General features: G+C 38.6%; 1 protein-coding gene across 30 annotated transcripts in view; it reads right to left on the reverse strand.

Annotated features, from left to right (window-relative positions):
* dlg2 (discs, large homolog 2 (Drosophila)) overlaps window positions 1-13805 on the reverse strand; it is a 355760-nt gene that overhangs the window by 104546 nt on the left and 237409 nt on the right. For 29 of the 30 annotated variants that reach the window (XM_017692671.2, XM_017692676.2, XM_017692665.2 and 26 more), the window contains 2 exons: window positions 11354-11407; window positions 504-554 (listed from right to left, as the gene is read on the reverse strand). In XM_017692671.2, coding sequence (XP_017548160.1) covers window positions 504-554; window positions 11354-11407 — 105 coding nt within the window. The remainder of the gene's footprint in view (window positions 1-503; window positions 555-11353; window positions 11408-13805) is intronic. The other variant, XM_017692654.2, reaches the window with a different exon arrangement.

A 13805-nucleotide genomic window follows, 5' to 3' on the forward strand; every position in this document is an offset into this window, starting at 1 on the left:
GGATAATGCCGAGCCATATAATTTCAACTAACTGAACTCAACTGACACACCATTAATAAGAAAATAAATCAAACAACGCCCTTTTGGACAGTCAGCTGTTTTCATTTTGACAAAAAAACAAAACAACCAAAACAAAAACACAACCATAAATATAAATAACCTTAAATCACGTTGTTTTATTTGATGACATCCACTTAGCTTTGCTAGTCTGTTGTCTTTGTGATTAACATTTGAATAATAAACTACTATTTTCTAACAAATGGAAGCATCAAATATATTGGATGCTCCTGCTACAGTCTGAGAAGCAGCCTCTAATCTATGATATTAAGATCCACTGCTCTGGCCTGGCATGTTTAATGCCCGTGTCTCTTCGCATGAGCGAAATGCATACAGGAAACTCCACATGAGCGTAAAACTAGGCACAAGTGTTGAACTCTTACCCTGTGCATACAAGTCATCTTTTGCATACATGCATGAATTAACAGATCACTGATGTGACTTACCCGCTCTAGCGTAATTTCTTCAAATTCATATTCAATTTCTGTCCCGTTGACCTGCAAAGAAAAATAAATTCATAGAAATACCCATTAGAGACTTGTAATGCAAAAGGAAATATAATTCAGATACAACATTTGTTCATCATTCAGGAGGGAACTTGACAAATGTCACAGCATTTGAGCCCATATCAAGTCTGGAGTATGCTATATTATATGTGGTTATGATGTATTACATGATGTTCTGCATAATGTCATTAATGCATAATGTTCTGGATGTGCTTCTGAATTTACACATCAGAATGTAAGAAATAAGACAATAGTGTTGTACTGTGCTGTAGAGTTTTATAGTTGAAGGTCATAAAAAAAACACACAAAAAAAAAAAAAAACACAAACCATATCAATTTATCTAAGACCAGTCTTAATCAGCACATCCAAGACCACGTTAACATTACAAGGCTCATTGCTCAAATCTGATCTAATGGTTCACACTCGTTTAGGTAAGTGATTCAAATCTGTCACTGTCAATGTGAACTGAAATGACCCGCATACGCACATCCTACTCAGTAACTTCACGTGAATGAATCATATGTGTTATGTGCAGCATCAGCAAACAAACTAACGAGCAGAACAAGCCCTTACTGTGAAGATAATTAACTCTGATCAGCTCTCAGCTGTTCATTATTAGAGGGAGACGAAGACAAAAAGGGGAGATATGTTGCTTTTCCACAGTTTACAGGCTGCCACGGTAAGGCCGAATGATGGCGCACTCGCAGTGGGATAAAAAGCGCATGAATTCCGACCTGAGTGCTCACATTGAGGTCACACGGCCACAAATCTGATCTAGGACCACATACGAAAGCGGTCAGGTCGAATTTGAAGAACAGATTGGCGTGTCCACACACACTGTAAAAAGGATCTCATCAGATCTACTAGTGAATTAACTAGTTTTATTCAACCTAAATAAATACTTTGAACAAACGATACTTTCAATGTGTTTTTTTTAGTTGAATAAACCTAATTCAATTGCTTGTTACTACATGAATATTTTTTTAGGTAGATCTGATGAGACACTTTTTACAGTGCAGCACTGAAAACATCCGTTCTGAGTCATATTCGGGCATAAAACTGGATTTGTGCTACTTTAACCTGGTAACGTGTAAGTAGCCCAAATGACCACCAAATAATCCACTTGTGAAACCTCTTGAAAGAATTGCATGTAACTAAATACTAAAGCACTTTTTGTTGTTGTTTTTTCTCAGTGAAAGAGGGAGGAGCCTGACAAATATTTACTGATAAAACTTTGGTGCAGCAAAGGAAGCTCTACCACTCCTTTAAAATTTCTTACGTGGAATGTAGAAAAGTGTTGCAGTGGATGATCCGATATAATTAAGGGTGGATGATATGGCAAAAAATATAACACAACAATTCATGACATTTTTAACAGTATTCTTATTCTGGTAACTGTTTGTACAGCAAGGCATCATTCAAAATGCTGGTGATGTGGGATTATGCAACAAAGCAATTAACCAACTTTATTCCCTCTTCCCATACACACTTTCACTCACTCATTTACTCCCCTCCTCACTTTCTTTTCACTCACTCACTTAATAACTTCCAAGACCTTCCTCCTATACTTGCTTTCTCTTTCACATCCTACCTCACTCATTCCTTCAGTTTCTCACTCACGTCCATACTCCCCCCATCCCATACTCACTGTCTCACTCACATACTCACTCCCTCACGTCCCCACTCACTCAATGCCATACTCCCTCCTAGTGGAAGGCAAATTGATATTATTTTATTGTTGTCACAACTCACTTTCATGTTTAATTGGTAAACAATGAATAAAAATAACCATACTCATTCAGAGATGTCAATAGCAATTTTTAAATATAGCAGTACAGGGACTTTTTGTCAGTTCCAATGTATCAAACCTTAAACCAAAAATGAACTATTGTGAGACATATCCTCTACCGTGAAAATGTCTTCAGGTGTCAGGATATCGTGATATGTTTTGCTGTATCAGCCAGCATTAATCCCTGCCTCTCTTCCTCTCTCACTTCCATAGTGCCCCCCTCCATACTCACCACTTCATTCAATCCCTTCTTCTCACACACACAAATGTTAGTAAAATGATGTCAGCAGAGTTCTTGCAGCACACGAATAGTTGATTTAGCACACAACATGACATGTTTTGCCTTAAAGTGCAAGAATAAATATACTGATCAAATATACTGAACATTAAAAGCATCTATCAGCACCACTTACCATATTAGTGCAATTCTACAATAGTTCTACAACAGAGTATGTTACTCTGCATACTTTGTCTAACTTAGATTTTAAACACTGTGTCCATACACTGTCTATTAGACACTCCAACCTTGCTAGTGCACTTTGTAGATGTAAAGTCAGAGGCGATGCTTCAGCTGTTGCTGTGCGGTTTGTGTTAATCATCCTCCCGTAATCGTACTTATTCTTCAATGGTCACACGACACTGCCCACAGAATACTGTTGGCTGGATATCTTTTGTTGGTGGACTGTTTTCAGTGCAGTAGTGACATTGTAGTGCTTAAAAACACTACTCTACACCACCACCACCACATCAGTGTCACTGCAGTGTTAACAGGAAACTTTCAGTCTACTTGCCCAATGTACCGTCTGTTTGCAGCAGAATGAGAATGCAGGTTCTATTCCTTTCTCCTCCTGCAGCATGGTGAAACGCAGACAGCAAGTGGTCCAACTCTAATAGCTTCAATCTGAACTCAGACACACAAATCCATATCTATTTAGCTGCTCTTTTAAAAAGCATCATCTCTATGGCTACTCTGCCTTCTGCACAACAACTCCTGCTTCACAAACACCCTTATTCAACCCTGCAGTCTCTTATACATGCACATGTCCACAGACACACACACTGATAGCTAAAGAAAGAAATGTAATTACTGTATGAGTCTAGAGAGAAATGATGACGACATAATGGACTTTAGAGGTGAGATTTTAATGAGGGTCATCTGGGTTATTTGTGTGTTTAATTAATAATCTGTCTCATGATTCATGTTTAAATAAGTCAGCCAGAAGCTATGATCACCATGAACTCCCTTTTTTACTCTCTTCTTTAGATACACACTTACTGACTCAAAGGACTTCCTCACACATACGCACACCTTGATGAGACTCCCTGACACACAGCTATCTCCACAAGCATAATCTAGACACATTTAAGGAGCACTAAGTTTGACCTGCTTTTAACAGGCCTGAAGAATCCGGCACATTCAGGTCATATGGTTTTTACACCTTTTTTAGACACATACTGTAAGTGTACTGAAATCCAGTGGTGAATTGTGGTTATTTGAGGTAGGAATTTAGTCTGAAATACTGTTATTTTAAGCTAGTCAACCAAAGAATTTTAGTATTGTGGTAGTCCTAAACATTTTCAAAATGTGGATAACTTTGGTCATTCTAGATGAAACACAGATATCTGATGCTTGTAAAAAGACTTCTTCGGTAAAGAGATCTGGCACCTCTTCTGAAAAAAAAGAAAAAAAAAAAGCTTAGACCAGCATGAATTCCATTAATTGGTCACCCAGCATGGTCATGGAAACATATGTTGGTTTTGATGGTGACCGGCAATTCTGGTTTATGCTGCTTGTTCCGTCAGTGACTGTTGTGTTTTCCATTTCTAATAAAGATCTAAAACCTGGTTAGATCACAGGTTATATTCACAGTCAGTGACAGACTCCCAGGCAGCCTGTGCACATTACTTTATATTTCATTAATGCACAAAACAAAAAAAAATAAAAATAGTAACTACTTAGCAGTTAAAATATAGTACTATTTAGTAACATGCTCTTTGGCAAGTATCACAGCTTGCAAATATTTCTTGTATCCAACTAGGTCTTTCCACTCACTCTCTTGTAAAAACACTTCTAGTTCTGATGCAAAAATCAAAAATGTTCAAGTCAGGGGACTGTGATGGCCACTAAAAAAAGCTTCAGCTTGTGTAGTTGGACTGTTGTTTTATTCTGAGATATGTTTTAGATTATTGTCCTGCTGAATAAGCCAGGCTTGAAGAACCCAATAGTGTAATAATTGAATAATGTTATAAAGACCAGAAATATAATATTGTGCGCTTAACTTGGTAACTTACTCAATCATGTAATGCAATACCTAAACTGATAATGTAATATAATTTTGAAAATAATATCATATTACCTTCTTACATTATTGGGAATTGATTGCATTTTTTTCAAATGGATGAATCAACTATATACACTTTGTTAATGTAATGCTATGTTCATTTTTAATCTATATTCTGCATTTTGCAGAATACATGAAAGCTTTGAAGGAGCACATTAGTAACTTCTCTTAAAAGTATTACATCATCTGTTAAAAAAAAAAAATTCAACTTTTAACATAAGAAAATTCCCAATAATGTCAAAAGATTACATAAGATTGCACTGAAAACAATAATTTAGATAGATAATATATATCCAATAAAGTAAAGACGTATGATTTAAGCGTGTAATGATTAAAATACAGCACTGGAAAAAAAAGATTGTGAAGAGGATTAATATTATACTGAAAGGATTGGACATCTGAGGTATGGAGTACACTTTTATATACTAGTGAGAATACATTTGTAATTAGGGACTGGAAATACTTGGTTGGCGAGAGACAGAAAATACAATTAAACAAACTTAAGACTGAACAATTAAGACTGAACTTTGGAGGTGCGTAGCAGTCTCCAAAAAAGAATGGAAGCTGTAATAAAGGCAAAAAGCAGACATGCTAAATACTGAAAACTGATTCAGTTGAGTTGTTGAGGCTTGTGTGATTTTCTGTTAATTAGATGCTTTTTGCACTAAAAGTAGAAAAATGAACAACCTGTACTTAAAGGCCATCTGAATGGAAATAAATTTGACATACTTTTCACAGTACTGAAGATAATATCAAAAATCTAACTGAATCTTGACCTCAGAAGTCAAATGTATCAAAACCCCTCATGCTAGTGGCTTGACCTGACCTGACGTGACATACAGACATACAATATCAAAGCTAGTTTCTTTTTAGGCAAGGGTATATGTCCAGGTGTTTGTAGATATTGTTATAACAATTTTACATGATATTTTATGAAACATATTTACAAATCACAGGCTAAATGTATTTTATATATAAACAATGTACAGGATCCACCAAAATAGGGCCCAAATCGTATCTGGGAGGTTCCATATCCATAATCAGTTTGTTCTAGCACAGACTCAGCCCTGTGTTTCATGTTTCAGTAATTAAAGGAGGTTCATTATGTCATATCTACCCTTCCCATAACGTAATACACAACACTGATTCTGAGATGCCACCAGAGAGAAAGAGCACATTTACTCTCACGCTGATGTGATGCAACATCAACACAACTTCACATCTGCAAGGCAATGGAATGACTTCACTCTAAAAGCTTTGGGGGACAGCACAATAACCCTGTGGAGGCCATTTCACGCATTATGTGTGTGTCGTGAGAGTAGTAGCTGTGTTGTTTTCTTGCAAAAGGCCCTGCAGGCGCCCGGCTTTGGCACCAGCTAATAAGGGCAGATGAGGAGGAAGGAGAAGCGCTCTCGAAAGCCTCCTGCTGTCTCTGTGGGCACACGCGCTGATCCGCCATCAGCACACACAGCTAAATACAGCCACCAACATCATCAGCGGAAGGGCTGTGAACTGATGGATAGAGCTAAGATTCTAATAATGTTACAGAACAAATGAACTCATTAAAGACAACAGCCTTCATCATCATGAACAACAACGGCGGAGCACAGGAGCAGATCAGGGCAGACTGATAATCAGAAAGGCAGCACACAAGCACATCCAGTCTTCATTATGCAGGAGGTTCAGAATTGGAAGTTGTTTTCCTTAATGTCAGGAAAACATGGCCCCTTCTGTCTGTCCCGCTCCAGAAGTGGCCCAATTAAACTTCTCTGAGTGGCATTAGCATTCTGAGCCCATCCCGCACTCACATGGCTCTGTTGCAGTTCGGAGCTAAAACCCAGCAGCAGGGCTCACATCTGCATTGCTAAGTGGTGCTTTAGCTGGGCACGTCCTCAGGGAGAGGGGATCGTGAGGCTGTAGACTCTAGGCTGGACTGAGTGGAGGCTGAGGAGGCTGCAGCTGCAGAGAGGAGGGGACAGCAGCCCTCCGTCCACACTGCAGGCTCACACAGGCTCATATTAAACTGGTGAGTCACAGTGAATGTGCCAACATTCACACTTACAAAGGGGAGTGCACACACACATGCACGAACACACATGCGCATAGAAAGTCTCTTTCATGCACATTCAAGCAAGCAAACACACACACACGTATTTATAGAGTACTGTGAAAAAGTCAGAGACCACTCTTTTAGCATTTATTTAATTTACAGTAATGGTTATTAAGTAAACATTATACATGTTTCAGTGTCAGACAGACGTAGAAATTACATACAGATACAGAACAGTTACACAGAAGCCTCAATAACTAAACATATTGTCACATTTGTTATTATTTAGTTTGGCCACCCTTTCTCTTTAATACAGCTTAAACTGCTTAATACTACCCTATTTAGGAGACTTGCTTTCAGTTTTTCAAAGAAATCTGCAGTGCTTTCCACACCTCCAAAGTTCAGTACTTAGAAGTTGGTTCATTTTTTTTCTTCTCATGATTCAAATAATCCCAAACACGTTCAGTGATGGTGAGGTCTGGGGTCTGGACTGGCCAGTCCATTGTTCTGAGAACACCAGCTTTTTCATTTGCATTGCAATTTTCTTTTTTATTTTCTTAAAATTTCTTATGTTCTTGACAGCTACACATCCTTTCAGATCCACAGAATAGAGGCTGGATAGAAAAACTTGGATTTTCTTTGCATAACTGTTAGGAGATCCATTTTCTTTGTATCTTTGAATGATATTTTGATCTCTGGTTTTGGAAACTATTTCAGTAAATTTCCTTTGACTATGTAATTTTATGAATTCTTATATTTAATCTTGCAAGAAATATCTACTGAAAAATGAATAACTTTTACTTAATGGCAGTTTGACTAAAAAGTAAATAAATGAAGAGTGATCTCTGACGTTTACATAGTACTGTGCTATCAGCGCATAGAGACTAACATTGTGTATATATTTACTGCTGAATCAAAACCTTGTACTTCCTTTTTGCTGGTCCTGAAAAGGTAGGTGACCCTTTTTTCTTTATATATAATCAGGAACATTTTTGTCCCAAAAGGTACAAAACCAAGCACGCACACGCGCACACACACACACACACGCGCACACACACACACACACACACACACACACACACACACACACAATGCCTGAAGACTAGCTATTTCGTGTAATTTTCCCCACAAGTGTAACTCCCACTTTGGTCTACAGCCGAGGAGAAAGGAGAGAAGAAGGGTCCGTTTGAGATTAATCTCTCACTGCACTGTGAACTCACTGCCCAAGGCATTGGACATGTTTATATCTGTCATCATCACTAAACATCCAGCCCTCCTTGGGCTATGATGCATAAAACAAACACTCCTTAATATAGAGCAGCATGCAGTAATCAGCAGTGAAAGGGAAGTGGTGGTTGTCCTGACAGCCAGGGAGAGCTCCCACAAGCACAGTACCAAATAGAGGGCACATTTGGAGACGAGAACAGTTAAACACCAGCTCAGCCGGTCTCAGGGCTTTGATTACCACTCTGCTATTCTTACTGTCTTCACATCCTCAGCATCCCCACTATTCATTTAGAACTGCAGCTACCAGGGCCAAAATGAGATGTCACTGTGTGGATTTTAATTGCTTATCTTTACTGAGTCTGCTGGGCTATCTGAGGTCCAGGTGCTGATATAAGCTCTACTGCTGCATTCCATTTTACACAAATCAGCAAGAGCAGATGAAACCAACTGAAGCCTTTAGGACAAAACTGTCTTAAAGAAAATAATTGAGCTAAAACATCAACTCTAAATGTAATCCATCGAATAAAGCATGCTTAGCGGCTGAAGTTAGATACTTTTGTCCAATGCAAAGCTTTTTAAATATAGCGGCATACTTCAGTGCATTTTTGTAGACAATACTATGTGACACGAATGACATAATATCAGGAACAACATAAGTGAGTCTATTTAAGATATTGTTGTAACGCGATCTGAATTGAGGCAAATGTCTGATGATTTAGAAGGAATGCACACAGACATTCTTTTAGAGGCGGAATGGGTTGAGGGAAAAGGGGGGACCTGAACCTGAAGCAGCTGTCAAACAGTCAAAAACACCAGGGTTTGAACCCAAATCTCCAGGCTGTAAGTTTAACCACTGCTATCTTATGAGTATACAATGACATCACCATCAAACTATTAATGAGCTCCTGTTATCATAACAATAAAACCTTTTTTGTGTTGTTAGTGACTCTTACTACTTTGTTTGTTTGTTGGGTATTCAAAATAACTACATTACGTCAGATAATACATTATCAGTGCTTTATTTGTGGGGTTTTCGGCACTGTAGTGATGAGTGCATTTGTGACAGGTCAGATCTACTGAGGGGAAGTCTCCATAGGTGGGGGTATTATACCAGAGGGGGTCCCTAAGAGTAACTAAACTAATGGAATTTGAGCTGAACCATGAGCTCTACTCCTGAGGCAATGCCGAGCCTTGCCTCCCTGAAACAGATCTTGAAGTATGGCCAGATAAAAGACAATTATCATACATGTCAACTGTGGAGGCACTTGCAGAGTCTGAGGGCAAAAGGGCAGAGGTTCAAGCCACCCCTGGCATCTATCTGTGCACGTGCCTGTGATTTAGGCATGCTAATTTTATAGGGTGTAAGCACACATTATTTGTTAGCAACATCAGCCTCATAAGTCCAGTGTGAATCTAACAAAGCACCAAATTTAGATTAAGGTTCCAAATTAATCAATGAATAGATTTCACAACACATAGCTTGCATATATTTATGAAAGCTAATGAATATTTAAATTTACAGTCAAATATCAGCATTTACAAATGACTAGATAGGATTTATACGTTTTATAGTTATCAGAAAAACGAATGGAAGCAGATGTGGGCCATTGCTTTTTTTATATGTTCAAGCAGCAGTACTTAAGCAGGGACCTTCAAGTGTTACCAGATATTCACCTCATTGAACAAAATGACATGCTACAGTTCAGGTCATTCAGCCGCAAAGCAATCCTAAAACATGAAGAGATTCCCCAGTAGTGCCACTGTGCTACAGAAACAGTTTCATAATGTCACCATGCACTTCTTAACTGCTCTTCAGTATCAGATGTGATCCGCACAAGAAGATGAATGTATTCCACTTGGTTGGGTATAACTCTAAGGACTAGCAACTTCTATCTGTCGGAGATGAATGTATGTGTGAACACCTAGTTTGCTCAAGCACTCCATCATCATAGACAGTGTGGCCTTCTCTACCAACTTTGCAGCCCTTCTCTTTCAGCTAGAGAAAGGAGAAAGACAGTTTACAAGGTCTGTTGGGAAATTGATTCATAGAACTGCTGAGCAGTTAATGCTGAAGTTGCTGTTTAAAACTGAATTAATCCTTTCAATCGCATTTGCCAGCACTAGCCCCATTCTGTACAAGACACAGCACCGATATTCAGACATCCTGTCAAAAATAATGGTAGACAGTCATTATACTGCCATTAACAGTTTCAACCACTTTATACTCAATATTGCTCAATACCCCAGTTCACTGGTCTTTGCTGTTAAGCCTAACTACTGCACTCAATGTTCTGTTCCAGAGTTCATCTTGGTACATATTCTACCATGCAGAAAAATGATAAGCAGGACAAGAAGACACAGCTTTGGAGTAAATGACAGAAGAGAGGGAAGCCCAGCTTTGCGAATACAACATTTCTGCAGCTGCAAGTGCTCTAGGCTGGACTGATGTTCCTCTCACTGTGCATGCAGATGTAGCCAACATTTCTAAACAAGTTCAATTGAGTCCATGTGTTCTATTTACTAACTTAGTTTAATGCTTGAGAAAATTCAATCATTAAACATCATACTGACAAAATGCTGCATTGTACAGGCATTTGAAAATGTTACTGGACCTATACTGAAACCTTGGGGCACTCCTAACCTAAGACTTGCTGCAGCCAAATGTTCACTTGAGTATATGTGTCACGTTTACTAACTAATTTTTATGCTTGAGAAAACAAAAAAACTCATACTGATATAAAACAATATAGTATAGGAATTTGAAAACTACTGTCCCAATACTGATACCCTGGAGCACACCTAACTTGAAAACTGCAGTTGCCCAATGTATCCTGCACTCTGTTGCTCTTTCTCTATAATAGTCAAAGTCCATTCATACTTGACTAAGTCTGACCATCATCTGCTTCTCTCTCTGTGCTTTCTCCTTCACTTATCCCTCACACCCACTGATCTCAGACCTGTCTGTAGCCAGCCTAATCCAAGACCAGCCAACCTCTCACAGCTGCCAAACACCACAGAAAACAGGCATTCATGTTTGATGCTAATTTAAAAAAACACTCCCATGGCCAGCAAAATGCCCCTGCTTTCGTCCCGCTTTAATAAGCAGCCCAGCATGGCTGTTTTATTCATGAAAACTCATCTATAATTTAACTCAGAGACCTGTCTTATACCACAAGATGCCAGATAAATGCTTCTAAATAAGCCACAACTCACTCCACATCATAAAACCTCAATGCAGACTATTTTTTCAGATCACACACATTGCTATGATATAAAAGCTACTGCTACTGATTCTGATAAGGTGGGTCAACTTTCACTACATAGAAGAAGTACTACTATTAACAAAAGAAAGAAAACAAATAAAAAAACAATAGAACTCACGTAAGGTACCGACTCCAAAGTGTCCGTGTTGACTATAATTGGTGCGGGGCTTGCCTGTATATAAAAAAAAAAAAAAACACACACAAAAAAGAAAAAGAAAAAGAAAAAAGATGGAGAGAGGGAGAGAGAGAGAGAGGGAGAGAGATCAGAGTGGGTTGGCAATGTGTGAACTGTCCTATTTTCTATTAATGGCCACTGAGTGCTGCTTGTGTATAGAGCTGTGATGGTTAACACTGGGGCTCAGCTCTATGATGCCATACTGATAAACAGTGCTCCAATTTAGTACACACAGCAAATGTAACACTCCAAAATGAACAAACACACACACACACACACACACACACACAGATATTCACAGGATTACAGATGAGATGATTGGTGAGATCACAGAGCACAGACAACAGGTTGACTGTTTTTATGTAGTTATATGAACAACAAAACCAAAAAGGTATTTTAGTCACACAATATTTGAACTAGATGAATTTTTGTTTTCACCTTGTTTCCGAATACAAAGATGCCTCTGCTATTGCTGAGGTTAGGACTGATGCTTCACTGCACCAATACTGGTCTTCATTATACCACCACTCATCTGTAGAGCTCTCCCTCTCTCAGACACACACAGCTCAATTTTCTCAGTTTAGTCAAATAGCTCTCTTTAAAAATTAGTTCTAACATAATAAATTAGAATTTGGAAAATTAGTACTTAGTACAATAAAAAATGAATTTTACACTTTACATTATTAGAGGATATTTACTCCCCCAATCTAGTCAATGCTATGACACACCCACAGGCTATAACTCCACCTGTCTCAAGCCTGGGGTGGTGAGGGCTTACTCCCAACTTCTTATTTAGGCAATAAGACAGTTACACCACTCAGAAGCCACAACGTTGCCTAGAGCAATTCATAGAAGTAGCAACAATCACTGCTGTTTCTGAGTGAACTCAAACTGCATTTCCAATTGCAGTTCAGTGGAGACTCGACTTCTGAGATTTTTTTGATACCACTTTAAAATAGGACCACCATTATAAAGGCTTCATTAATCATTAAAAAATAGTTTAATAATGGTTATTAATTAGGTCTTAAAGATCTCAAAATCATTAATGAGCAAATCATTAACTACACATAAAAAACTGCAATAGTGATCTGCTGTACCTAATAGTGAGCTCACCTCACATTTAGATTTTTTCTTCCCTTTTAATTCATGTGTTATAACTGCTTATTAATCATTATAAGTGTGGTCTTATTTTAAAGTGGTACCAATTTTTCTGTGGCTCCCAATCTGAGAACTGCTGATCTAAAAAGAAAGCATACTAACAGCATGCTAACATTGGCTGAGGTCTGTTTTATATTTCCATAAGGCATAAACAAACTTTCACACTCCTCAATTTCAGCACAGAGTGGATGTTTTCCTTACACAAAGCTTTAGCAACAGCATCATCCTGTCTTTTAACTAGCATAAAAGAAGCTGAAAATGACCTCACACCAGCAGAAAAGGGGCTTCATTACAGTGGAAGCAGCAAGCAGCCCTGGTTTGCCTCTTAGAAGACTGCAAAAACATACACACACGGCTACAGCTAGAGCTAACATTCAGAAGCAGCCTGGGCCACAAAGCTCAGGTGGGACATGGGCGGTACTGCTGAGAGAACAATCAATGACAGAGGCCAAGAGTTTTCCTGTTTACTGCAGACTGCTCCGACTGCATTAATGAATCTACAGCCTCAAGAGCTACTGCTTCAATCACACACAGAGAGAGAGAGAGAGAGAGAGAGAGAGAGAGAGAGAGAGAGAGAGAGAGAGAGAGAGAGAGAGAGAGAGAGAGAGAGAGAGAGAGAGAGATGCCTACAGTATGGAGAGAAACTAATTAAGAACTCCTTTCTATCGACATGGTCTGAGGAGCACTCAGGCTCAGACAGACAGACACACACACACACACACACACACACACACACACACACACACACACACACACACACACTTCTTCATTTTAAAGATTTTCACGCCTACACAAAAAGCCTTTCATCTAAGACTTGAGCTTTTTTTCTCTGATGGAAAGGAAGTGATGCATCACAACAGTAACTGTTAACTTACTAATAGAAGCTCAACTAAAATTTTTGTAAGCTTGCAGGCTACTTTACTAGGGGTGGGAATCTCTTGGCACCTCAGAATTCGATTCGATTACGATTCAGAGGGCTGCAATGTGATTATAAAACATTTTTTTTTCTATACAGGATTTCTTTTTTCTCACCGTGTAACGACTTGGTACTTTTAAAGCAAGGTATTTGTCATGATCCATAATGCATTTACTTCCAATATCTTTTATTAATAAATCAAATGGAAGTGATGTGATACGTGAACTGGAAGGCTCTCATTAACTGCTTTTGCTTGGAGCACATGAGACGCTGCTGCCACTCATCTGTGATAAAATGCCCAGTTATGGTGAAATAAGATCC

This window comes from Pygocentrus nattereri, chromosome 18, assembly GCF_015220715.1.
Source record: "Pygocentrus nattereri isolate fPygNat1 chromosome 18, fPygNat1.pri, whole genome shotgun sequence".
Lineage (NCBI taxonomy): Eukaryota > Metazoa > Chordata > Actinopteri > Characiformes > Serrasalmidae > Pygocentrus > Pygocentrus nattereri.